This window comes from Myodes glareolus, chromosome 23, assembly GCF_982192425.1.
Source record: "Myodes glareolus chromosome 23, mMyoGla1.1, whole genome shotgun sequence".
Classification (NCBI taxonomy): domain Eukaryota; kingdom Metazoa; phylum Chordata; class Mammalia; order Rodentia; family Cricetidae; genus Myodes; species Myodes glareolus.
In genome coordinates this window covers 2,500,544-2,526,251 of record NC_142048.1, presented here as the reverse complement: position 1 = coordinate 2,526,251, position 25,708 = coordinate 2,500,544, and the positions used below count along the sequence as shown (strand labels likewise).

General features: G+C 39.9%; 2 protein-coding genes and 1 pseudogene across 8 annotated transcripts in view; all 3 read right to left on the bottom strand.

The window, feature by feature from the left end:
• LOC148118268 (CWF19-like protein 2) overlaps positions 1 to 12,868 on the bottom strand; it is a 29,537-nt gene extending 16,669 nt beyond the window's left edge. For 4 of the 7 annotated variants that reach the window (XR_015736231.1, XM_087901177.1, XM_087901173.1 and 1 more), the window contains exons 1-5: positions 12,592 to 12,868; positions 10,718 to 10,828; positions 7,993 to 8,113; positions 2,222 to 2,332; positions 1,228 to 1,347 (exon numbers count right to left, since the gene is read on the bottom strand). Coding sequence is in view for 6 of the 7 variants with exons in the window: in XM_087901177.1 (XP_087757303.1) it covers positions 1,228 to 1,347; positions 2,222 to 2,332; positions 7,993 to 8,113; positions 10,718 to 10,743 (378 nt within the window). In the remaining variant the exon portion in view is untranslated. Of the gene's footprint in view, positions 1 to 1,227; positions 1,348 to 1,385; positions 1,415 to 2,221; positions 2,333 to 7,992; positions 8,114 to 10,717; positions 10,829 to 12,591 lie in introns of all 7 variants that reach the window. The other 3 variants (XM_087901174.1, XM_087901175.1, XM_087901172.1) reach the window with 2 other exon arrangements.
• LOC148118269 (isochorismatase domain-containing protein 1 pseudogene) lies at positions 8,416 to 9,628 on the bottom strand (annotated as a pseudogene).
• Positions 10,744 to 25,708, bottom strand: part of LOC146894770 (tRNA (carboxymethyluridine(34)-5-O)-methyltransferase ALKBH8-like) — a 54,282-nt gene continuing 39,317 nt past the window's right edge. The window contains exons 6-8 of the mRNA XM_087901180.1: positions 12,592 to 12,723; positions 12,132 to 12,253; positions 10,744 to 10,828 (exon numbers count right to left, since the gene is read on the bottom strand). Of these exons, the coding sequence (XP_087757306.1) occupies positions 10,744 to 10,828; positions 12,132 to 12,253; positions 12,592 to 12,723 (339 nt within the window). The remainder of the gene's footprint in view (positions 10,829 to 12,131; positions 12,254 to 12,591; positions 12,724 to 25,708) is intronic.

Genomic DNA, 25,708 nt, shown 5'->3' with positions numbered 1-25,708 from the left:
TTGCCGATAACAATGTCTAACAATGTCATGTGTCTTTATTGAACACCTACTGTTTCTCAGAACCATCAAGTCTAACTCAGAGACTTAGACAAGACATTCCAAAAATCATGCCCTCCGATGTTACACAAGTAGCAGCTTGATTACAATACAATCCCACACTTATATTTAAAATTAGACTGAGAAAAAACAAAAAACAACACTGACCACAGAACTCTCAAAATCTCTTGCTACATGTTTCACCTGTTGATCTGTATTACATTCAAGGGAAATCATAAGACAATCTCAAAGCATTTCTATACTTTGTGGTCTCTAAGGATTTCCCATTGTTTTCAGGACATCAGTGTGAAAACAATAGCATAAAATGCTTGTTTAATACTTCCTGTGACGTTCTAAGCATCTTGAAAGCATTCTTAGAAGTAATTTGTGTACACACTGAAGGCTCGGTTGATAGTTCAACTGTAATTCATGACAGTCATGCAACAGATAATCATTGCTCAACTACATTCACCTAGATTTACACATATAAGATGATTTTTAAAAGATAATTTTATGTACCTGTGTTTAGATGTAAATGTGTGAACATGTGTACAAATGCCTGCCCAGGCCAGATGTATTGGCTCTCCTAAAGTTGGAGTTACACACAGCCATGAATTACGCACTGTGGGTTCTGAGAATTGAATCTGGGTCCTCTGGAAGAGCAATACATGCTCTTAACCACTGATCCATCTTTCCAGCCCCAATCTAGTATACATCTCTTAAAAAAAAATCTATTTTTTACTTAACGTGTATGAGTGCTTTGTCTGCATGTATGTCTGTGTGCCACATGTATGCAGTGCCCCCAGTGGCCAAAGGAGGACAATAAACCTCTAGAACTGGAGTTATAGATGGTTGTCAGCTGTCATGTGGGAGCTGAAAACCCAATTTGAGTTCCCTGGTATAGCAGTCTGTATTCTTACTGAACATCTCTCAAGCTCTAGGATGCTTTTAAACAGCTTTTCTACAAGAAATTTACTTTTTAAAAATTAGTTTCACATTCCTTAGTTATCACTGTTATCAAATACCATTTAAAAACATACTTTAAATAGTATTACAAATATGGTTTTTTGAATTTTGAGGCAATTCAAAAATGAAAACACTGAATTTTATTCAACTGAATATTATTTATTGAATTAAAACATTGAATTTTAAGGCAATTCAAAAATGAAAACATTGAAACTGCTCTCTTACCTGCTCTAGTGCTTGGGCTTTCTCCTGCTCTATTTTCCTTAGGGTTTCCTTTTCTGCTTTGAGTGATGATGAAGACACATTTTTAACAGACATAAAATCAACAGTCATCCACTCATCCCACTGTTTAAAAGAATGAAGCCATTTTAATCTGTACTTACGACCTTCTTAATATCAGAGACTGTAGGCACTAAACAGAAACCAAAATAAGTGGTTAGCCACTCTCAAGAAGCGTCTTGTTTTTTGCTATACCTTAGTCTCTCCCTTATAAAAGTGCGGTAAAGAACTCACCATTCAAGTTTATTTTAAGGAGTAAATAAAATATATATAAATGGCAGCCAACATAGGGTCTGACACACAAAATGAAATGTTAGCTCCTGTTCACTTTTCCTCCTGTATCTATGGCTAAGTGGGTAAATTATATTCATTCTTAGTCATATGAACCAGAACTCAAAATTTACTTGCTATTCAACTATAAGCATTACTAAGCAAATTGCAACATAAAGGAAAGAGAAAGAAAAGCTGAAACTGACACATCCAGAAGATTCACAGAGTTCTAGTATTTGGTAAATCCATTAAAAGAGGAAAATGCTGGGTCTGGAGAGATGGCTCAGTGGTTAAGAGCTTTGCCTGCTCTTCCTGAGTTCAAGTTCCAGCAATCACATGTGCTCACAACCATCTGTAATGAGATTTGGTGCCCTCTTCTGGCCTGCAAGGATACATGCAGGCAGAACACCAAATTCATAATAAATAAATAAATCTTTTTTTTAAAAAAAAATAGGAAAATGCCAATAATCATAGGTGAGGGAGCCCTGAAGGGCTGCAGCACAGATAAGCATCTACCTTCCATAGCAGAAGGCTACAGCATTCAGCATTTCTGTGGAAAGGCTTCATAAATTACTGCTAAAGTATAATTCTCCTGAAGAAGTTATAATCATCAGTTTAATATCCATTTGTACTTAGAAGCCTTTTCTCTCTAAATCAGGTGGGTGCTTACCTGCATAGCATGGCTGTCACATTCTTTTTCTAGACTTTTGTCTTTCACTTTCCAGGTCTTTTCTTTGCCAGGTACCTGGGAGGGAACAGCCTCAACCCACTCTACAGAGCTCTAGAAACATTTAGCATATACATAACATTCACAATTTGCATACTTATATATAAAATTCTGATGTTAAGTGGAAATAATTCAGATTATTAGAAGAGATACTTTCATTGCTTTTCCCTTTTGAAAATAATACAGGAAAACCTCAAGAAATAACATGAAAATCCTACTTTGGTTTGAGCCCAAAAGACATACCAAATTCATTCCTCTTCTCATGAGTTATATCAAAAGATAAAATAAAAAGCTGGGAAGAAAAGCACCAAAGCAAGGCTCAATTTCTACCAATATCCAAATGAACTCATAAGTTTGTCTAAATAACTCCAGGGAATAACAACCATGTAATTCCCTGTTTGCCCTTTGGGGATTTCCCTAGACCTAAACTGCAGAGATCTCTAATAACATCTGGGCTGGTGACCCTGCTCTATCACTCTCCACCTTATTCCCTTGTTAAGAGTCTCTGAATGAACTTGGCCTCAGCAGCCAGTAAGACCAAGAAAACCTCCTGTCTCAGCTTCCACACAGTGCTTGGGTTATAGGCATGTGAATACATGCCAGTTTACATGGGTGCTAGTGGCTGAGATTTAGGGTCCCATGCTTGTACAGCAAACACTTTTATCAATTGAATCGAGACCCCGAAAAAAAACTGACGCTCTTCTCTCTTCCATGAAATTCCTCAAAATTCCTAAAAGCATTTTTGAAGATTTGTTTGTATACTGGTTGGTTTTTTGAGTCAACTTGACATAAGCTAGGAACGAGCCTCAGTTGAAAAAATGCCTTGAGGAGATCCAGCTGTGAGGCATTTTCTCATTTAATATTCATTGAGGGAGGGCCCAGCCCATGGTGGATGGTGTCATCTCTGGGCAGGAGGTCCTAGGTTCTATCAGAAGTTGGGCTGAATGGGCCAGGGGGAGCAGTCAGCAAGCAGCACCCCTCCATGGCCTCTGTATCAGCTTCTGCCTCCAGGATTCTGCCCTGTTTGAGTTCCTGTCCTTTTGTGATGTACAGCAATGCTGAAATGTAAGCAAAATAAACCCTTTCTTCCCCATCTTAACTTTTGGTCATGGTGTTTCATCGCAGTAATAGAAACCTTAAGACAAATTGGTACAGCTTAGTGGGGGTATTAGTGGGACAGACCTGACTATGCTTTGGTGAGGACTGTTTAAGGACATTGGAACTTTGGGCTAGAAGAACCAGTGAGTACTAAGAGCTCAGTGGGACACTCTATGAGCTTGGAAGATAAGAATGTTAAGAACAATGCAGAAGACGGAGGCCTGACTTGTGAAATTTCAGAGAAAAGTTTAAAGGGCCATGTGTTATTTTCAATTAAGATCCTGTGGTTCTGGTTACCTGGGGCTGAAGAATGAGTTGTGATCAACAAGATAGCAATACTACTAAAGCAACATTTTGCTTTGCTAGGATACTGGATGCTGGCTCTTTAGAGCTAAGAAATTAATGGTGATTCAGAAAGATACCAGCATCACTGAGGTGAAGTCTTCTAGGAAATGTTTCCTGACAGCACAGGGAAACTAGGTTTAAGAGACGGCCAAGGTTGTACCTCGTGCTGGCATCTGGACTTGGATATGTGTGAGCATCACCCAGGTGGTACTGTTTTGGAAGGCATGAAGGGGTCATGGAAAACAGCTGAGGTTTCGCACTATGCAAGGCCAGGAAAGACCACTGGTGAAGGTGCAGTCTCAGTGGCAGCTGAAGGTCCAGGACTGAAGGGGTCATGCAAAGAAGCACGAAGAGAGCCTAGTAGAGGCTATTGGTGAAAGTGCAGCCCAGTTGCAGTGAGAGATCCTAGCATTTTGAAGATGCCAGTACCATGGAATGACCATGAGGAACAGCAGAAGCAATGGAGTAGAGCCAGTCAGTGAACAGAAGACAAGTTGTATGTCTTGTAGAAGGCAGAGCTAGAGAAGTGATTCAAGCTCTTTGGAAGAGTTCAGAAGATCATGAGTGGATCCCAAATATTGAACAGTTGACATTTTGTTTTGCTTTGATAGTGATTTCTATCAGGAATCCCGATTTCTCCCTCTTAAAGTAAGAACATTATTTTACAGGAGTCCACAGTTGAGAGACTTTGAATTTTGAAAAACCTTGGATTTTAAGATTGGTTACTAAAATTTTAATGTGTTTGAATTTGTAAAGACAGTGGAACTTTTATGTTCTTAATGTGAGATCTTGGGGATGAATAATAAAGGAAGAGCTGGGGTTTAGTAGTGATGTCAAGTTGACAAGGGGTCATTTGTACTGGGTGGTTTTTGTGTGGTCTGTGTTCTAGAATCATCAGAGGGAGGAGCCTCAGCTGAGGAAATGCCTTTTTGAGAACCAGCTGTAAGGCACTTTTTCATTTAGTGATCAATAGGAGAGGTCCCAGCCCATGGTGGGTGGTGGCATCCCTGAGCTGCTGATCCTGGATTCTATAAAAAGATGAGCTGAGCAAGCCAAGGAAAGCAAGTCAGTGAGCAGCTCCCTTCTATGGCCTCTGCATTAGCTCCTGCTTCCACGATCCTGCTCTGTTTTGAGCTCCTGTCAGAATTCCTTCAATGTTGAAAAGCAATGCTAAACTATAAGCCTAATAAATGCTTTCTTCCCAACTTGCTCTTTGGTCATGGTATTTAATCGCAGCGGTAGAAATCCTAAGACAATTTGTGTGTGTGTGTGTGTGTGTGTGTGTGTGCGTGCACGCAGCACATGGTCTAGATATCCTGGAGCTGGAACTACAGTTGGCTGTTGTGAGCCACCCAATGTGGGGGTTAAGAACTACTGGACTTCAGTACTCTGAAAAAGGAGCAAATGCTCTACTGATGTGGCTCTAGCCACAAGTATATCTGTGATATAAGAAATATGTAAAACATATTTATGTTCTGTCATATTAACTGCCAACTGTTTCCCAAAGCAGATTCTATTTACTCATTCATGCCTTATTTTATATTGAAAAGTCATAACTTGTTCATATTTACATATGACTAAAATAAAAATATTTACACATTTTTAAAAATAATCATTTCATATATAGATATAAAATAATCATTATATATAAAGTAGATACACACACACACACACACACACACAGTTTAGCCTAACTCAAATTTATATTGTCAAGTCACTTTAGTGCCTCAATCGCAGTTCTTGATGCCATGCACTAAAATCGGGATGTACAGCCTGAAATAATTGGCACTTTTGGGGGGTTGGGGGGAAAGAGGGCCATTTTGCTACAATAAAGTTTGAGTTCTGGTGTGTCCTGTTACAGGAATTCTATAGTGAGCATTTTCTCTATGTGACTAGTGACTTGACCTCATTAGTTTGAGCCACTGGGAACTTTATCACCCCGTTCCAACTAGTGCAGAAGCCATCACCTCCTGCAATTTCAGTTAACTAGACACTAATGAAACTAGAGTTCACCTTACTGATCCTTAATTGGTTTAGGTAGTAAGTTCTATGACCACAGAAACCACAGTCACTTTTGCCAACTTGCCAACTTTGGATGGACCCACTCTAATAACCAGACCACTGTTACCTTCTTCATATCCTCCTGGAGTTTTTTTTTTTCTTACCAATTAACATTTCCTATACGCAGGACAAATGATCTCTCATCTTACCTTACCAAAAAGAGGTCACTTTCGCTTTCTATCTCTCCCCCAACCCCTGGCAAAGTTACTGACAGTTGTGCTAGATCGATCCTCCTGTCAATGCTCCTGCTGCTGGAAGGTCCTCCTCCAAGGATTTTGGTCTCAGTCTTTCTTTCTGAGTTGCTTCAAAGTAAGGGCCCTGATGGCCTAGAGATGTGTGAGCTTCAGCATTTCGAATCCCTTTCTTTTCGGATGGGGGCGTTTCCTTCCTTATGTATGATTAGAGCAGCGATTCGTCCTCCAACCCCCTTTCTAGGACAATATGACTGAAGAAGGAATTGCCCAATCAAACAGTTCTCTAAGCTCATAACTATCATACACATTAATCTAGTGACAATTCTTCAAACTTCATAAATGGCTGCAACATCTCCAAGCTCAACAAAATATTCCAGTCTTTATCTCCAGAACTTCAACTGTTGATGACTCACATTCAAAATTTTCAAGATGTTCTTCAGTTCAACCCTCAATATTTACTCTTTATTTTCTTCCTATATTCTCCATCCTTTATTCAGATTTTCCAAGCCCTCCTGAGGTTCCACCTTCTCACTAATATAATTTTGATTCTCTACACACTCTTTTGCCCCCATTATATTCATTTTCATGGTTTTAATTCCCGTTTTTCTTCTTCCTTTATTTATTTGTACAACCAAAGCTTTAGTGACTTAATCACCATCTTGAGTGTTATGCTAAACTCAAGAACAATAAATCCTTCATTTCCACAAAGCCTGTTTCGCCTACTGAATTACTAAGCTGGGTTACCTGGCATCATCAAGTCAGGAATTACAGAATCATCTTGCCCACCCACCCAAGCTGATTTTCAACTCCAAAACACTAGTCAAATATTCCATGTAGCAAACACTACATCACTGCCCTATGAGCATACCTCAGCCCTAGCCCCAATAGTTCTAGTCAAAACAGTTATTTGTCAATGAATTTGACAATGAAGTCAAATGGGCTGATGTAAAAGCAAAGAGAACTGGAAAGACATTGTCAGGATCTATGTGTTGAAAAGTGGAATTAAAAAAAAAAAGGACCAGTTAGGATTATAAAGCGCTTACAACTCCAATTCCATCTGTTACTGGGATTAAGCTTACTCCTATATTTAAATGTCTTACCTGAATATTTGTGCCTGATTAATACGTCCTTCCAACTTCTTCAAGTTCACTAAATTGTTTAGTTTCTATAACGTGCAAAAAAGAATTTCAACTAACACATGCCCCCCTTTCCATCTTTAAAACAGGAGTCTTAAATCAGATCTTATTGTCACCTTCACAACTGAATCACCAAATACAGCTCTAGGACCCCCATTTTCCCTGCTCCCCTTCCTTCTCCAGTCTCTATCCACCACATATTTGGAGCACTACAGGGAAACCTGATCATAGCACTTATCTTGCATGGTTTCCTGTCACTAAGACTATGTAATCTCTCTTCCTTCCTGCTAATAAAACCCAATTTTGTCTGGAGAAATAATCGTCCCTAAACATTTCTTTGCCATCACTGTCTACACTAACCCCTTTCGTCTTGAAAATAAGTTATGACAGATTTGGCTGGCTTGCTTTTTTCTGTGTCCTCACTAAGTAGAACTGGCTACTCAAAACTCTCTTCTATTTGGCTGAAAAGATAAATAAATAAATTCTACTTTGAAGACTTAGATGTTACTTTCTATGAAGAAAACAGAAATACCAAAGGAAAATAGACTCCAGTGTTTTAAAATTCTGCTCCCTTATTTTTCTAACACAATTCTTTGCTACTTTGACTTCTAATTTCCAACCACTTTTATACAAGTAGTTCTCTCTCCTTCCCATGTGGTACTTCAGTATTGGTGTGCACCTTTCAGTTTCCCTGCACAGTTCATTACTGTTACATCTCCAAACAACAAAGGTCAATAATGACATCCCATTTTCTAAAACCAACAATCTACATTACCAGGAACTCCACATGGATGTCTTGTAAACATTTTCTATCGCAACATTTTTCCTTCCAGCCCACTGCTCTGCACAGGTGCAGGGCTCCGTTGCGCTGTTTACTCACTGAGGAACGGTCAGTTGACTCATTCTTTTCTTCACGTTTCTGCTTCTTGCTCTTCTTTTTTTTCTCTTTCTTCACTCTTTTTGAATGCTTTTCCTTTTTCTTCTTTTTCTTCAGAGTGTTCCTAATAATTTTGAACAAGTATAAACATAATTTAATCTCATCTAATTTTAATAGTAAGGCATTTTGAGTAGAATGGAAAAAATCCATGCTACAAAAAACTTTACATCTTTCATGAAAAGAAACAAAAATCATGACTATCCATAAAAAAATTCTCTAAAAAACTTGCATAGACTTTCTGTATGATGAGCACTACTAATCAAAGTAGTAGCTCAGATTTCTTACCAGAGGAGATATGAAAAAAAGTTTTAGTTAAGTTATTTGGGTTTTTTTTTTTTCAGATCATTACGACAGATGAGTTTTAAGAAAACTTCACCAGAGGGAGCACTTTGGAAAGATATAGTCAGAGTATATGGTGTAGACAAAACAGGCACCTCCATTGTAATTTGAATAATAAATAAAAGCCCATTAAGAAACAAAGAAGATAAGCAGCACCGGAAGCCTGGACATCTGGAACTAAATGCTGCACCCAATGGTCTAGCCAGTTAAGTGTTACTAAGAGCTGCAAAGGAGGAGCTGCTGTTGACTTAATATTTTAGTTTTAGCAGAGACAAGCGCTTGTCTGGCTTGCAGCCCTGTCGGGGATCCCGATCTTCAAGCATCCCATACTTTGGAGAGCAGACCAGACTCGGGGGTACTCGCCTTAATTAGGTTCTGAATTTCCTTGAATTTCGGGTGGTCTTTGTCAGCCACCGGCTGTAGCAGAACGGCCTCACTGGTGGTCACGATGATCCCAGTTTGTGCAAGACGCTCAAGAGCAAACATCCTGTCCATCATGCTTCTTGAGGAGGTGGCATCAGTAACGATGTGAACCTCAATGCCTTGGCCGACCAGCTCCAGGGCAGTTTGCTGGATACACACGTGCGTTTCTACTCCAAACAGTACAACACTGCGGACGCCAGGAATCTCGGCTAAGGCCGCTTCCACTTCCGGTAACACCATAGAAAACTTGGTCTTCGGAAGAAAAAGTTTGACACCGTTAAGTCGATTTCTTGCATCGTGCTGCCAAGGCCTTTGGGGTACTGTTCTGTTATGATAACGGGAATTACTAATATCCGAGCTCCTTGTAACAGTCTCTGTCCCACACTAATAATGTCTCCAAAGTACTTGATTGCTGGTCGGAATCTTTCCTGCATGTCACAGCAGAAAAACACAGTGCTGGGAGGCGTGAGGTTTCCCAGGGTCGTAAGCTGGATCTGCAGCGGCACCAGGTGCAGCTTGCAGCGCTCGCTCACCGCGAAGCCCTTGGGCAGGTCCACGTACTGACCCCACTCCTCGGCGAAGAGCTGCACCACGAATTTGCGGTGCATGTCGAGCTGGTCGCCATAGAGGCTCAGGAACTTCTGGATGAGCACGTCGTAGCCGAAGCCGTGGGGAAACGACGCGGGCCGCGCGAACACCGAGAAGCAGAAGAGCACCGGCATGCCGCCGCCCCCCCCGACGGCGCCCCCGCGCCCACACCGCCGCCGGCCAGCGCGGCCACCGAGGGCTCCGCGCCATGTTCCCCCCGCGCGTCAATTAAGTTATTTGTATGTGACAGGTATTATCAAATACATATAGATATATACATACAACCATTAAGTTACTTGTATGTGACAAATATTATCAAATATATAGAGATATATACATACAACCATTAAGTTTTAGTGAAAGGCAGTGCAGGACCAGGACCACAGAAACTAATAAACATTGACATTTAAAATTTTCTAAAAAACAGACTTTTAATATTCTTACAAGAAAAAAAGTGAGTGGATGAAGGGTATATAACCTCAATTAAATCTTTCCATAATGTATACAAAGATCAAAATACCAGTGTCCTCTGTAAATATAAACAATAAACATCTGCCAATTAAAAATAAAACAAACAAACAATAAATAAATAATCCTACACCAATTGTGGGGGCACATGCCAGAAGGCAAACTTTTAAAACTTTGTAACGGGAGGAAAGGAGGCTCAATAAAAATAAATAAAATAATTAAATAAAAATAAAGATACGAAGCTTAAAGCATGTACTTTCAGATCTAGAAGCTTCCTACAAATAGTCCACAGATTTATAACTAAATCTACCAGCCAACACAAGTAACAAAATCTTTTCATATCATCATGAACTTGTGGTGAAGACAGATATTTTGTGGTCTAATGAGATAAATTTCAATAATGCTAACCACCTGATAGTGAACATATTACTGACAATATGAATTCAATTCACAGAAGACACAAGGCAGGAGAGAACTGACTCAGGCAAGTTGTCCTTTGACATGCACACATATGTCAAAACACACACACACACACACACATGCACACACACACACACACACACACACACGAGGGGGGGACAGAATACAGAAACATAAAGAAAGAACTGCTCCTCAATATTAACTTGAAACATACTTTAAAAGGAAAAGACATAAACTAGGCATAGTGGCACATGCCTTTAATCCCAACACTTGGTAGATAGCAGCAGGCTGATTTCTGTGCTTTTGAGGTCAGCCTAGTCTACATAATAAGTTCTAGACCAACCAGGGCTACAAAGAAAGACCCTTCCTAAAAACACAAATCAAGAACACAAGTCCTATTATTACTTCAAGCACAACTGGTAATATTCACCTGTGAAAACTGTTCAATTCACTCATTCACATCAGGTAACATCCATGTATCTTCACCTCGAAATTGCTTAAGTTCTTTGCACCTTTGTTCTTTTTTGAAATTACTTTTAGCCTACAAGGAAAGAATACAAAGGATAAGGTGACAATTGACAGATCCACTTTTCATATATAAAAAGAAAAATTGGTAGCACTTTCATATAAAGATTTCTAATGAATAAACGGTCTATTTTGACAATAAATTTATTTCTACTAATATAAAAAAAGATTTTTAAAAACCTAACAACAGCTTTTCTTTGGAACTACCAACCTTCAGTAAATCATGGTACAAATCACACACAATATCCTGCCCAGGTCTAGCCTATGTCCTCGTTTCTCCCTGTCACAAATATGACTTGGAATCACTTTAAACTTCATCATTCCTGGGGTAGTTCTTTAGAAAGTTATGAAGCTAAATTTTTCCAGCTTTAATAAGCAATATCTGTACCCCAACACTTTGTCTCAGGAAAAAAAATATAGTTATCTTCTTAAAAAGAAAGGATCAGCTGGGTGGTGGTGGCGCACACCTTTAATGTGAGTTCAAGGCCAGCCTGATCTACTGAGCAAGTTCCAGGACAGGCTCCAAGGTTACAGTGAAGCCCTGTCAAAAAAAAAAAAAATAGCCAGGCGGTGGTGGTTCACGCCTTTAATCCCAGCACCCCGGAGGCAAACGCAGGCAGATCTCTGCTGTGAGTTCAAGGCCAGCCTGGTCCTAGTTCCAAGACAGGCTCCAAAGCTACACAGAGAAACCCTGTCTCGAAAAAAAAAAAAAAAGAAAAATGAAAAAAAAAGCAAAAAAAGAAAGGATAGGGGCTGGAGAGATGGCTCAGAGGTTAAGACCACTGACTGCTCTTTCAGAGGTCCTGAGTTCAATTCCCAGCGATCACATGGTGGCTCTGATCTGGTGCCCTCATCTGGCCAGCAAGCAGACAGACAGAACACTGTATACATAATAAATAAATAAATCTTAAAAAAAAGGAAAGGATCATACTGCTTGTTTCTAGTCAGTTGTCAACAACAGTCAAACAATGCAAGGTTTTCTCAAGTAGTTTCTTCTGCTTACTCATCCACCTCTCAAATGTCAAAACTGAGTTTGATCATAAAGTAGATACCTATAAAACTCATCACAGCTTACAAAGAATTTTCTACCAAAACTACTGGAAATACCAGACCAACAATAATAAAGAACATTATTATAACTATTGTGAGAACAATGAATAATCACAACGGTTTACCTGTCCAAAACTAGCTGCTCACTTATTCCCTTAAAATGTGATTTGAAGAGTCATTCTTCCTGTCTTTTCTCTATTTCTTCTGTACTATTTTTATATGCGCTCTTTCACCTTAATCCCCCATCCCCCCCCAAAAAAAATCGTTACCAAACATTCTGTTCTTCAACTAGGGTTGGAGGAATCACCAGTGTATTCAGAAGACCTACCTCCAAAATAGCCATTGCCATGACTCGGGTTGCGACATAACTGGTGGAGTCAGATGTAACACACTACATTAAAAACTGAGCAACCCAGGTGGCAGAAATGTCAAGAACAGATGGTGTAAAAGCTAAAGAAACTGGAAGGAAACCAATCGCATCACTCTGCAAAGAAAACGAGCAAATGGAACCGGCCAGAGCATTTAGAAGACACTGCATTGGAAAGAGACATCGAAGTAACGATAGGAGTAGGTGAGCTATGTCCCAGGAGTCTCAAGTCCTACAACTCTAAATAAGTTTCTGAGATCTGTCTAAAGACAGATTCTCTGGGAGTGCTGGCCTAGCATATAGGAAGTTCTCAGTGCAAGCACTAGTTTTAAAAGGAAGAAAGCCCTGAAAAGTGGCGGTACCTGGCGTAACACTTCGGCCCTGGCAAGCCGGGTCTGTTCTTTTCGGTCTTCGATACTCGTAGCACTTTCAAATCTTCCACCAAACGCCGCCATAGTTATTACTGTCGTAAAGCGAGGACGCCGTAAGGAAACCTACTGCAGCAGCAGCAGCAGTCCAGGGCGTTACTATGCCAACGGAGCAGGCACAGATTCAGAAAAAGGTTTAGTAGCCTGGAAGCCTGCTGGAGGACTGACATTTTAGGTGAACTGGATTCGCTAAACTCTGAGTTAATATCAACAGGAGTTATTAAGCATCCTGCACTATATTAACTCCTTTCTTTTTTTTTCTTTTGTTTTCTGCCCTATATCTGTACAGTTCCCATCTGTATAGCTTAAGTACTTTGGCTTCTTAACTTTTGCTGTATTCTTCTGATCATCTTATTGCTGTGATTAAAAAACCAATATGATTTATTTGATATAGTAAACCATCTTTTCACTTACATATGTAGATTTTTGTATAGAAGGTTTTAAAAATAATGAGCATGGGAGAAAAAACAGTTCTTTTTCCATGTTGCCGATTATTACTTGTAGTTTTAGAAGATCAGTGAGTAACATTCTTGAGTTTTCTTCTCAAAGCTGTGGAATTAAAAAAAAATGACGACCAGCGAGGGGTTCTGATCCTGTGGAGGGGTAAGTGTGTTGACCGCCATACAAGTCTGGTTAGGGAACACACAATATTCCCGCCATCCTTATCTCCCTGGCTACTCCAAAGGGGCAGCTTCACCCAGCTAATCCCTCTCTCCTGCTACACCATCCCAGCTTTCGGTCTGGAACCCCTCCCCTCCCCTCCCCTCTCCCTTTTTCGGGGCTTAAATTCCTCCATCTCAGCCGGGGTGGGCACCGCGGGCCGGGTCAGGCGGTGAGTGCAAAGAGACGGGAGTCCCTTTGTTCGGATAGCCGGCCGGCAGCAACCTAAGACTGCAGGCAGGGAGTCTTCTGACCAGCAAGGGGCTCTGATCCTGTGGAGGGGTAAGTGTGTTGACCGCCATACAAGTCCGGTTAGGGAACACACAATATTTCCGCCATCCTTATCTCCCTGGCTACTCCAAAGGGGCAGCTTCACCCAGCTAATCCCTCTCTCCTGCTACGCCATCCCAGCTTTCAGCCTGGAACCCCTCCCCTCCCCTCCCCTCTCCCTTTTTCGGGGTTTAAATTCCTCCATCTCAGCCGGGGTGGGCACCGCGGGCCGGGTCAGGCGGTGAGTGCAAAGGGACGGGAGTCCCTTTGTTCTGATAGCCTGCCTGCAGCAAGCTAAGGCTGCAGGCAAAGTGATTCCTGGATAGCAAGGGACACTAATCCAGTAGAAGAAGACCCAGCAGAGGGAAGAGCCATTGGAGAGCATCTGAAGGAAGAGATGGGCAGGCGCCAAGGCAAGAATTCCTCCAACAATCTGAAAAACAACATGAAAACACCAGATCCCAGCGATCTTATGACAGAAGGACTTGAACGCCCTATTCCGGAAGAAGTGGAAAACAGTGTCATTATGAAAGCAATAGAGTCTCTTAAACAGGGTATGAATAACTCACTTAAAGAAATAGAAGAGAAATTTAACAAAAAGATGGAAGAAATGAGTAAAGAAATGGAAGACAAATATAACAAAAAGTTTGAAGAAATGAGTAAATTCGTAAACGACACCCTGGGAAACCAAGAAAAAACAATCAAACAGGTAATGGAATCAGTTCAAGAATTGAAAACTGAAATGGAGGCAGTGAAGAAAACACAAACCGAGGACCGTCTGGATATGGAAAATCTAGGTAAACGAACGGAGACTACAGAATCAAGCATAACCGATAGAATACAAGAGATAGAAGAACGAATCTCAGATTATGAAGACACCATAGAGAAAATAAACGCCCTGACCAAAGAAGACAGCAAATCCAACAAATTCTCATCACAAAACATTCAGGAAATATGGGACATAATAAAAAAACCAAATCTAAGAATAATAGGAGTAGAAGAAGGAGAAGAATTGCAGATCAAAGGTCCAGAAGATATATTCAACAAAATTATAGAAGAAAACTTTCCCATCCTAAAGAGTGATATTCCTATGAAGGTGCAAGAAGCATACAGAACACCGAATAGACTGGATCAGAAAAAAACATCCCCTCACCATATAATAATCAAAACACAAAGCAGTCAGATTAAAGAAAGGATATTAAGAGCTGCAAAGGAAAAAGGTCAAGTAACCTATAAAGGTAAACCTATCAGACTTACACCAGACTTCTCTATAGAAACCATGAAAGCCAGAAGGTCCTGGATAGAGGTACTGCAGAAATTAAGGGACCATGGATGCAAGCCCAGACTACTTTACCCAGCCAAGCTTTCGTTCACTATCAACGGAGAAAACAAAATATTCCAGGATAAAAACAAATTTAAACAATACGTAACTACTAATCCAGCCTTACAGAGAATATTAGAAGGAAAATTACATCCCAAGGAATCCAACATTGCCAACACTGACTACAATAATTCAGACATCTAGCGACCCTTCACTAGCACAATTCAAAGAAGGAAAACACATACACTCTGTTACCCCCCCAAAAAATGACTGGAGTCAACAACCAATGGTAATTAATATCTCTTAATATCAATGGACTCAATTCACCTATAAAGAGGCACAGACTTAGAGATTGGATACGAAAACAGGATCCAACATTCTGCTGTTTACAAGAAACACACCTCAACCACAAAGACAGACACCTACTCAGAGTAAAGGGTTGGGAAAAGGTTTTCCAAGCAAATGGACCTAAGAAACAAGCGGGTGTGGCCATTCTAATATCTAACAAAATCGACTTCAAACTAAAATCAATCAGAAGAGATGGAGATGGACATTTCATACTCATAACAGGAACAATTCATCAGGAGGAAGTCTTAATCCTGAATATCTATGCCCCTAATGTAAAGGCACCCACATATGTAAAAGAAACTCTTCTAGAACTCAAGGCAGTCATCAAACCACACACACTAATAGTAGGAGACTTCAACACTCCTCTCTCACCAATGGACAGGTCAATCAGACAGAAACCAAACAGAGAATTAAGAGATTTATTTGAGGTATTGAATCAAATGGACTTAACAGACATCTATAGAACACTCCACCCAAATAGGAAAGAATATACCTTCTTCTCTGCAGTTCATGGAACCTTCTCGAAAATTGACATCCAAACTAATCAAATGGCAGAGAGAGAACATGCAAATTAATAAGATCAGAAATGAAAAGGGGGACATAACCACAGACACAGAGGAAATTCAGAGAATCATTAGCTCTTACTACGAAAGTTTATATGCCACAAAGTTGGAAAATGTAAAAGAAATGGACATTTTTTTTAGATAAGTACCATATACCAAAGTTGAACCAAGAACAGTTGAACAATCTAAATAGATCTGTTAGTCGTGAAGAATTAGAAGCTGTTATCAGAAATCTCCCTGCCAAAAAAAGCCCTGGAATGCAGGGAACAGAATCACAGATAAAGGAGGAACTGCAGGAAACGCCTCCAAAGGCTACATGCAAAGTCCTCTAAAGGTATCTTTGAGACCCATGCTGCATGGGCACAGGGTGAAATTCCAAGGAAATCAGCGGAAGAGCAGTTGGGAAGTTAGAAAGCAAAGCGAAGGTTTTAGCAATCATACAATGTTGGAGACCGAAGATGATCTTAGGGCCTTCGAGGTACAATGGCACAAATATAAAGCAAGTTTAACTTGAAACTAGGAATAGAAAGAAGTGACTATAAACTGGCCACAATAGAGCAGAAAGTCAATCCCTAAAGAATTAAATTGATCAGTTTATATGTACTTGTTGGTCTTAATTTACTGCTCTCTGGAAACAGACAAAAGAATCTATACAACTTAATATAACCTGTCCAGAAGTTATAATAATAATTTATATATTATTAATATATAATTAATTAATTATAAGCATATATTAATAATAATAACCACAACTGATGTTTGCATAACTAGGCCTATGGGCATGGTTTCTCAGGATAAGTGACCAAACAAAACTGAGGAGGGGATGTGTACTCTTTCTCTTGGGTGGTTGGAGCAGGAGCAAGCCTTGCAGTTGGTCCTCATCACCCTCATCACCTCATCATCGCAGAACATTAGGACAATGGCAGCTGAATCAGCAGCTGCGTCTAAGTCATTCTGTATTCATGAGTCTGTTTTTCCATTGTACCCCTTAATAAATTATTAATCATACTTTGTGGGTTTTTGCATCAAATAACAACACTAATAACAAGATCCATAATAATCTTGATGCATATTCAAAGCAATCATGATCAAAGCCCAAAAACCAGAGGTAAAGACAGACTAGAAAAATAAACCCCCAAGCCAGAAGAAGGCACAAGGTGTCCACCTCTACCACTTTACACCTTACTCCCTTTAGACAAAGGGTTTCTTGAATCTAGAACGAGCTAGACTGCCTGCTAGACTACCTGCCAGTAATGCCAGAAATCTTCCTATCTCTGTCAGTCTCAGCACTGGAGTTACAGGTGTGCATGTGAGGAACATGCCCAGTTTTCATGTGGGTGCTAGGGTCTGAACTCTGGCCTTCATGCTAGCACAGAAAGTGCTCTGAAGTACGAGTCACCTCTCTAGCCCCAAGAATAATTTAGTATATATAAAAGAAAGGGTGTATAACTACTGCTGGTGGGGAAGCGGGGAAGAGAAAGAGGGAGCGGGAAGGACAGAAGGAAAAGAAGCAGAGGAAGGAGGAGGAGGAGGAGGGGGGAAAGAGAGATATTGATTTAATGAGATTCTTCCACTTTTTCAGTAGGAAAATTAACAGAACTTTCACTTTTTAAATTCTGGAGTATGTTTTTCACAGTTATTTAGATTCTTTGTAAATATCACTTCCAGAAAGACAAGGAAGTAGCAAAATACTTTTCACTTCAGAAAGACTGCCTGTGAAGGTCTGTTTTCAACTGCTTATATATTCTCAGAAACTTGACCCTCAGTTTTTACAGACACAAAAGGAGATATTTATTATTATTTCCATTAGGTTTAGACACTTTTTTGCCACCTATTAACCACAAGGTATGGCCTCTGTCTCTCCAGAGATACTCTGTTCACTATTATCTATCCTTTTATAAAAGATGTAAAATTATATATCACAACTTTCTAAGACCATGCAGTGTTTCAAGAAGGCAACTTCTACAAAATTTGAGAGAATTCAAATTCCATGAGTAAGCTCCACATCCTTCCATCACTCAGGTATTTCAGTGGTGTGGGAGGCCCTTCTGTAGATGCACTGCTTTTATAGGTTAGCTTTGGCCTGAGATAGGGCAGAGTAGAGCTAGGTGGGGAAAACTAAACTGAATGCTGGAAGAAAGAAGGTGGAGTCAGAGAGAAGCCATGTAGCCTCAGCCAGGGACAGACACGCCAGGACCTTGCTGGTAGGCTACAGTCACGGGGCGATACACAGATTAATAGAAATGGGTTAACCCAAGATATAGCTAGCTAGCAATATGCTTAAGTGATTGGCCAAGCAGTGATTTAAATAATAGAGTTTCTGTGTGATTATTTCATGGTCTGGGCAGCCAGGAACAAACAAGCAGTCTCCTACAACATTTTACTTTTTATATAGATTAAAACCAAGATAACATATTTAACATGTATATTATTACTGGTCTTATCAATTGTTCTTTTAAGTTTCTCACATTTCTGCCAGTTGATTTGCTACTTGCTATAGTAGTATATATATATATATATACTATATATATATATATATATAGTATATATATATGCCAAGTGATGTACTACTTGGAAATAAGACTGGGTTTATACAATTGTTTTCATCCTAATGTTTTGTATTTATTAACCTCTATTTTCTGTAATATACTGGCTGATATGCCATAGAAAAATACAGTTATTCTATATCCAATGTAATTAAGAATTAAGCATTATGAATTAATTAATAATTATTTAATTAAGAATTAAGCTAGGGAGATGACACAGTAGGTAAAAGCTCTTGCTACTACCCAATGACCTGAATTCACCTCTGGGAGGAGAGAATTCACTCTTAAAGTTGTTCTCTGATCTACAAATGTATACTTTGGCAACTGTCATCAATACATACACACACACACTCTAAAGTAAATAAATTTAAAAATTTTACATATCACCATTTCAATTACTTTGTAATGATCTAGATTATAGATATGTTAAACCAACTATTAACATGTGTCCAGTAAAAAATAAAACAAGAAAAGATTTTTTCCATCTTAAAAATGAATAAATAAAACCTCAAAGACTTTAAAATAACTAAGCTAATATGTTCAAAAAACTAGAAAAAAATTCAATGAAGACATAAAATAAATTCCAGACACAAGAATTTTAATGGTAAATTACATATATCTTCAGAAATAATTATTAAGTTAGAATTCAAATCAGCATAAATTACCAAAAATGAAGCAGAAATTTAAAGGAGGGTAGCAAAATATAAAATATATTATCAATTCAGAATTCAAAATATAGTCAAAATAATACTTTTTAAAGAGTTTAATGACAAAAAGATATGCTGCCAGATCGGAGGGGTGAGTGTGCTTCAGGCCGTGGCAGGGTCCCGGTGAGGAGGAGCTTGGGCATTCCCCGACCCCATAGACGCCCAGGTCGCCCTGCAGTGCTGGCTACCCCCTCCCACCTGCCATCCCAGCTCCAATCCAGGTACGAATTCCTATATTTCTCCCTTCCCCCTGGGGCCATAAAATTTCCCCAGCTCAGCTGCCTTGCAAGCTGGGCCTGGGCTGTAGGCGCATCCCGGCTGGAGGCAGTTCCTGGGTCTTAAAGGCCTCCCTGAGGACAGGTGGACCAGGTGCCAGCTCAGCCACATTCCTGACCAGCAGGGGCCCTAACTTCTAGCAGAGGGCCATCGGAGGGGTGAGTTTGCTTCGGGCCATGGCAGGGTCCCAGTGAGGAGGAGCTTGGGCGTTCCCCAACCCCATAGAAGCCCAGGTCGCCCTGCAGTACTGGCTCCCCCCTCCTGCCTGCCATCCCAGCTCCAATCCAGGTACAAATTCCTATATTTCTCCCTTCCCCCTGGGGCCATAAAATTTCCCCAGCTCAGCTGCCTTGCAAGCTGAGCCTGCATTGTAAGCGCATCCCGGAAAGAGGGAGTGCCTGTGCTTCAATAGCCTGCCTGAAGAAAGGTGGGCATTCTGTCAGTGAAGTCCCTGCCCAAGAAGGGAACCTGACCCGGTAACAGAAGTTCCAATAGAGAACATTTGAAGTAAGAGATGGGCAGACGCCAAGGCAAGACCTCATCCAACAATCTGAAAAACAACATGAAAACACCAGATCCCAAGGACCCTACAATAGAAGGACTTGAACACCTTAACCCAGAAGAACTGGAAAAAAGTGCCATTATGAAAGCAATAGAGTCCCTTAAACAGGATATGAATAACTCCCTTAAAGAATTGGATGAGAAATATAACAAAAAGTTTGAAGAAATGAGTATAGAAATGGATGAGAAATATAACAAAAAGTTTGAAGAAATAAGTAAATCCGTGAATGAGACCCTGAGAAACCAAGAAAAATCAATCAAACAAGTAAAGGAAACACTTCAAGAATTGAAAACTGAAATGGAGGCAATGAAGAAAACACAAACTGAGAACCGGCTGGATATGGAAAACCTAGGTAAACGAACGGAGTCTACAGAATCAAGCATAACCAATAGAATACAAGAGATAGAAGAACGAATCTCAGATTATGAAGATACCATAGAGAAAATAAATGCTCTGGTCAAAGAAAACGGCAAATCCAACAAATTCTCTTCACAAAACATTCAGGAAATCTGGGACACAATAAAAAAACCAAATCTAAGAATAATAGGGATTGAAGAAGGAGAAGAACTGCAGATCAAAGTCCCAGAAGATATATTCAACAAAATTATAGAAGAAAACTTTCCCAACCTAAAGAACGATATTCCTATGAAGGTTCAAGAAGCATACAGAACACCGAATAGACTGGATCAGAAAAAAACATCCCCTCGCCATATAATAATCAAAACACAAAACATACATATTAAAGAAAAAATTTTAAGAGCTGCAAAGGAGAATGGTCAAGTAACTTATAAAGGTAAACCTATCAGGCTTACACCGGACTTCTCTATGGAAACCATGAAAGCCAGAAGACCCTGGATAGAGGTACTGCAGAAACTAAGAGACCATGGATGCAAACCCAGACTACTATACCCAGCCAAGTTATCATTCACTATCAACGGAGAAAACAAAATATTCCAGGATAAAAACAAATTTAAACAATACGTAGCTACTAATCCAGCCTTACAGAGAATATTAGAAGGAAAATCACTACCAAAGGAATCCAACATTCCCAACACTGCCTACAATAACTCAAACATCTAGCAACCATTCACAAGCACAAATCAAAGAAGGAAAACACATACACTCTACTACCTAAAAAAAAAAAAATGACCGGAGTCAACAACCACTGGTCATTAATATCACTTAATATCAATGGACACAATCCACCTATAAAATGGCACAGACTTAGAGATTGGATATGAAAACAGGATCCAACATTCTGCTGTTTACAAGAAACACACCTCAACCACAAAGACAGACACCTACTCAGAGTAAAGGGTTGGGAAAAGGTTTTCCAAGGAAATGGACCTAAGAAACAAGCGAGTGTGGCCATTCTAATATCTAACAAAATCGACTTCAAACTAAAATCAATCAGAAGAAATGGAGATGGACATTTCATACTCATAACTGGAACAATTCATCAAGAGGAAGTCTCAATCCTGAATATCTATGCTCCTAATATAAAGGTACCCACATATGTAAAAGAAACTCTTCTAGAACTCAAGGCAGTCATCAAACCACACACGCTAATAGTAGGAGACTTCAACACTCCTCTCTCACCAATGGACAGGTCAATCAGACAGAAACCAAACAGAGAATTAAGAGATTTATTTGAGGTATTGAATCAAATGGACTTAACAGACATCTATAGAACACTCCACCCAAATAGGAAAGAATATACCTTTTTATCTGCAGCTCATGGAACCTTCTCGAAAATTGACCACATGCTCGGTAACAAAGCAAACTTCCACAGATACAAAAAAATATTAGTAACCACCTGTGTCTTCTCAGATCACCATGAACTAAAATTAAAATTCAACAACAATGCTTCCCCCAGGAAGCCAACAAACTCATGGAAGTTGAACAGTCAACTACTAAATCACCCCTGGGTCAAGGAAGAAATAAAGAAAGAAATTAAAGTTTCCTTGAATTTAATGAAAATAGAGACACAACATACTCAAACCTATGGGACACTATGAAAGCAGTGCTAAGAGGAAAGTTCATAGCACTAAGTGCCCAATTAAAGAAAATGGAGAAAGCACACATTGGAGACTTAACAGCACACTTGAAAGCTCTAGAAAAAAAAGAAGCTGATTCACCCAGGAGGTCTAGAAGACTGGAAATAATCAAACTGAGGGCTGAAATCAACAAAATAGAAACACAGAAAACAATCCAAAGAATCAATGAATCAAAAAGAAAATCAACAAGATTGACAAACCCCTAGCCAAACTAATCAAACAGCAGAGAGAGAACATGCAAATTAATAGGATCAGAAATGAAAAGGGGGACATAACCACAGACACAGAGGAAATTCAGAGAATCATTAGATCTTATTACGAAAGTTTATATGCCACAAAGTTGGAAAATGTAAAAGAAATGGACAATTTTTTAGATAAGTACCATATACCAACGTTGAACCAAGAATAGGTGAACAATCTAAATAGACCTGTCAGTCGTGAAGAATTAGAAGCTGTTATCAAAAATCTCCCTACCAAAAAAACCCAGGACCAGATGGTTTCAATGCAGAATTCTACCAGAACTTCCAGGAAGAGCTAATAACTATACTCCTTAACGTATTCCACAATATAGAAACAGAAGAGTCATTGCCTAAGTCCTTTTATGAAGCTACAGTTACCCTAATACCAAAACCACACAAAGACACAACCAAGAAAGAGAATTACAGGCCAATCTCACTCATGAACATCGACGCGAAAATTCTGAATAAAATACTGGCAAACCGAGTCCAAGAACACATTAGAAAAATTATCCATTATGATCAAGTAGGCTTCATCGCAGAGACGCAGGGCTGGTTCAACATACGCAAATCTATCAATGAAATCCATCATATAAATAAACTGAAAGAAAAAAACCATATGATCATCTCACTAGATGCTGAAAAAGCATTTGACAAAATTCAACACCCATTTATGATAAAGGTGTTGGAGAGACTGGGGATACAATGATCATACCTAAATATAATAAAAGCAATATACAGCAAGCCGACAGTTAACATCAAATTGAATGGAGAGAAACTCAAAGCCTTTCCACTAAAATAAGGAACGCGACAAGGCTGTCCACTCTCTCCATACCTCTTCAATATAGTGCTTGAAGTTATAGCAATAGCAATAAGACAACATAAGGAGATCAAGGGGATTCGAATTGGAAAGGATGAAGTTAAACTTTCGTTATTTGCTGACGATATGATAGTATACATAAGTGACCCCAAAAACTCTACCAAAGAACTCCTACAGCTGATAAACACCTTTAGTAACGTGGCAGGATACAAGATCAACTCCAAAAAATCAGTGGCCCTCCTATGCACAAAGATAAAGAAGCAGAGAGGGAAATCAGAGAAACATCACCTTTCATGATAGCCACAAATAGCATAAAATATCTTGGGGTTACTCTAACCAAGGAAGTGAAAGACCTATTTGACAAGAACTTTAAGTCTTTGAAGAAAGAAATTGAGGAGGATACCAGAAAATGGAAAGACTTCCCCTGCTCTTGGATTGGGAGAATCAACATAGTAAAAATGGCAATTCTACCAAAAGCAATCTATAGATTCAATGCAATCCCCATCAAAATCCCATCAAACTTCTTCACAGACCTTGAGAGAACAATAATCAAGTTTATATGGCAAAACAAAAAACCCAGGATAGCCAAAACAATCTTATACAATAAAAGAACTTCTGGAGGCATTACCATCCCTGACTTCAAACTCTGTTACAGAGCTACAGTATTGAAAACAGCTTGGTATTGGCATAAGAACAGAGAAGTTGACCTATGGAATCGAATAGAAGATCCAGATATTAACCCACAAACCTATGAACACCTAATTTTCGACAAGGGAGCTAAAGGTATACAATGGAAGAAGGAAAGCATCTTTAACAAATGGTGCTGGCATAACTGGATGTCAACCTGTAAAAGAATGAAGGTAGATCCATATCTATCACCATGCACAAAACTCAAGTCCAAATGGATTAAAGACATCAACATTAATCCGTCCACTTTGAACCTGATAGAAGAGAAAGTGGGAAGTAGTCTACAAGATATAGGCACAGGAGGCCTCTTCTTAAGTAGGACCCCAGTAGCACAGACAATAAGAGAAACAATGAATAAATGGGATCTACTGAAACTGAGAAGCTTTTGTAAAGCAAAGGACACCGTCAGTAGGACAAAAAGGCTGCCTTCTGACTGGGAGAAGATCTTCACCAACCCCTCATCAGACAAAGGTCTGATCTCCAGAATATACAAAGAACTGAAGAAACTAGACACTAAAACTCTAATTAACCCAATTAAAAAATGGGGTACTGAACTGAACAGAGAATTCACAACAGATGAACTTCGAATGGCCAGAAGACACTTAAGGTCATGCTCAACCTACTTAGTGATCAGGGAAATGCAAATCAAAACCACTTTGAGATACCATCTTACACCTGTCAGAATAGCTAACTCAAAAACACCAATGATAGCCTATGCTAGAGAGGATGTGGAGTGAGGGGAACACTCATCCATTGTTGGTGGGAATGCAAACTTGTGCAGCCACTGTGGAAATCAGTGTGGCGGTTTCTCTGGAAACTGGGAGTCAACCTCCCTCACGACCCAGCAATTCCACTCTTGGGAATATACCCTAGAGATTCCCTAACATACTACAAAAGCATTTGTTAACTATGTTCATAGCAGCACTATTTGTAATAGCCAGAACCTGGAAACAGCCTAGGTGCCCCTCAATAGAAGAATGGTTAAAAAAGGTGTGGAACATATACACATTAGAGTTTTACTCAGCGGTAAAAAACAATGACATCTTGAATTTTGCATGCAAATGGATGGACATAGAAAACGCTTTACTGAGTGAGGTAAGCCAGACCCAAAAAGAGGAACACGGTATGTATTCACTCATAAGTGGATTCTAACCATAATTAAAGGTCTTTGAGCCTATTATTCGTGTTCCTAGAGAAGCTAAATAAGAAGATGAACCTGATGAAGATTATTTAGCTATCCGCCAGGAGGTAGGAAACAGACAAGAGTCCCAGGTAACCTTGGGTGCATGGGGGGGTGGGAGGGTTGTTGGAAGGTGAGAGGGTTAGAGAGAAGGGAGTAGGGGAGGAATGGGGAAAGCTCGGTGGCCTGGGATGAGGGGGAGGGAGGAAGGATGAATATGGGATCAGGGAAGAATTTATTTCAACTAAGGGAGTCATTTTAGGGTTTACAGGAGACTTGATTATATATGGGATCCCAGGTCCAAGGAGAGATCCCCAGATTGTTCTCTGGACAGAGGAGAGGGTACCTGAACCGGCCTTGGCCCATAACCATACTGATGAATATTTTGCTTATCACCATAGATCCTTCATCTGGCGAAGGACGGTGATACAGACGGAGACCCACATTGGAGCACCGGACTGAGCCCCCCCAAGATCCAAATGAGGAGCAGAAGGAGGAAGAACATGAAAAAGGAAATCAGGACTGCGAGGGATGCTATCACCCACTGATACAAGGGGATGGATCTAATGAGAGTTTACCAAGGCCAGTTGGACTGGGACTGAACGAGGACGTGATCTAACCAGATTCTCGGAATTTGGCCGGATTCTCTGAATGTGGCTGGCCCGAAGTCTTTCTGAAAAGCCATTGACTATGACACTGGGACTTGTTTTCTCTGCATATACTGGATTTTGGGGATCCAGTCTGTTTGGATACTCACCTTCCTGGACCTGGAGGGAGGGGGAGGAACTTGAACTTCACACAGGGCAGGAAACCCTGAC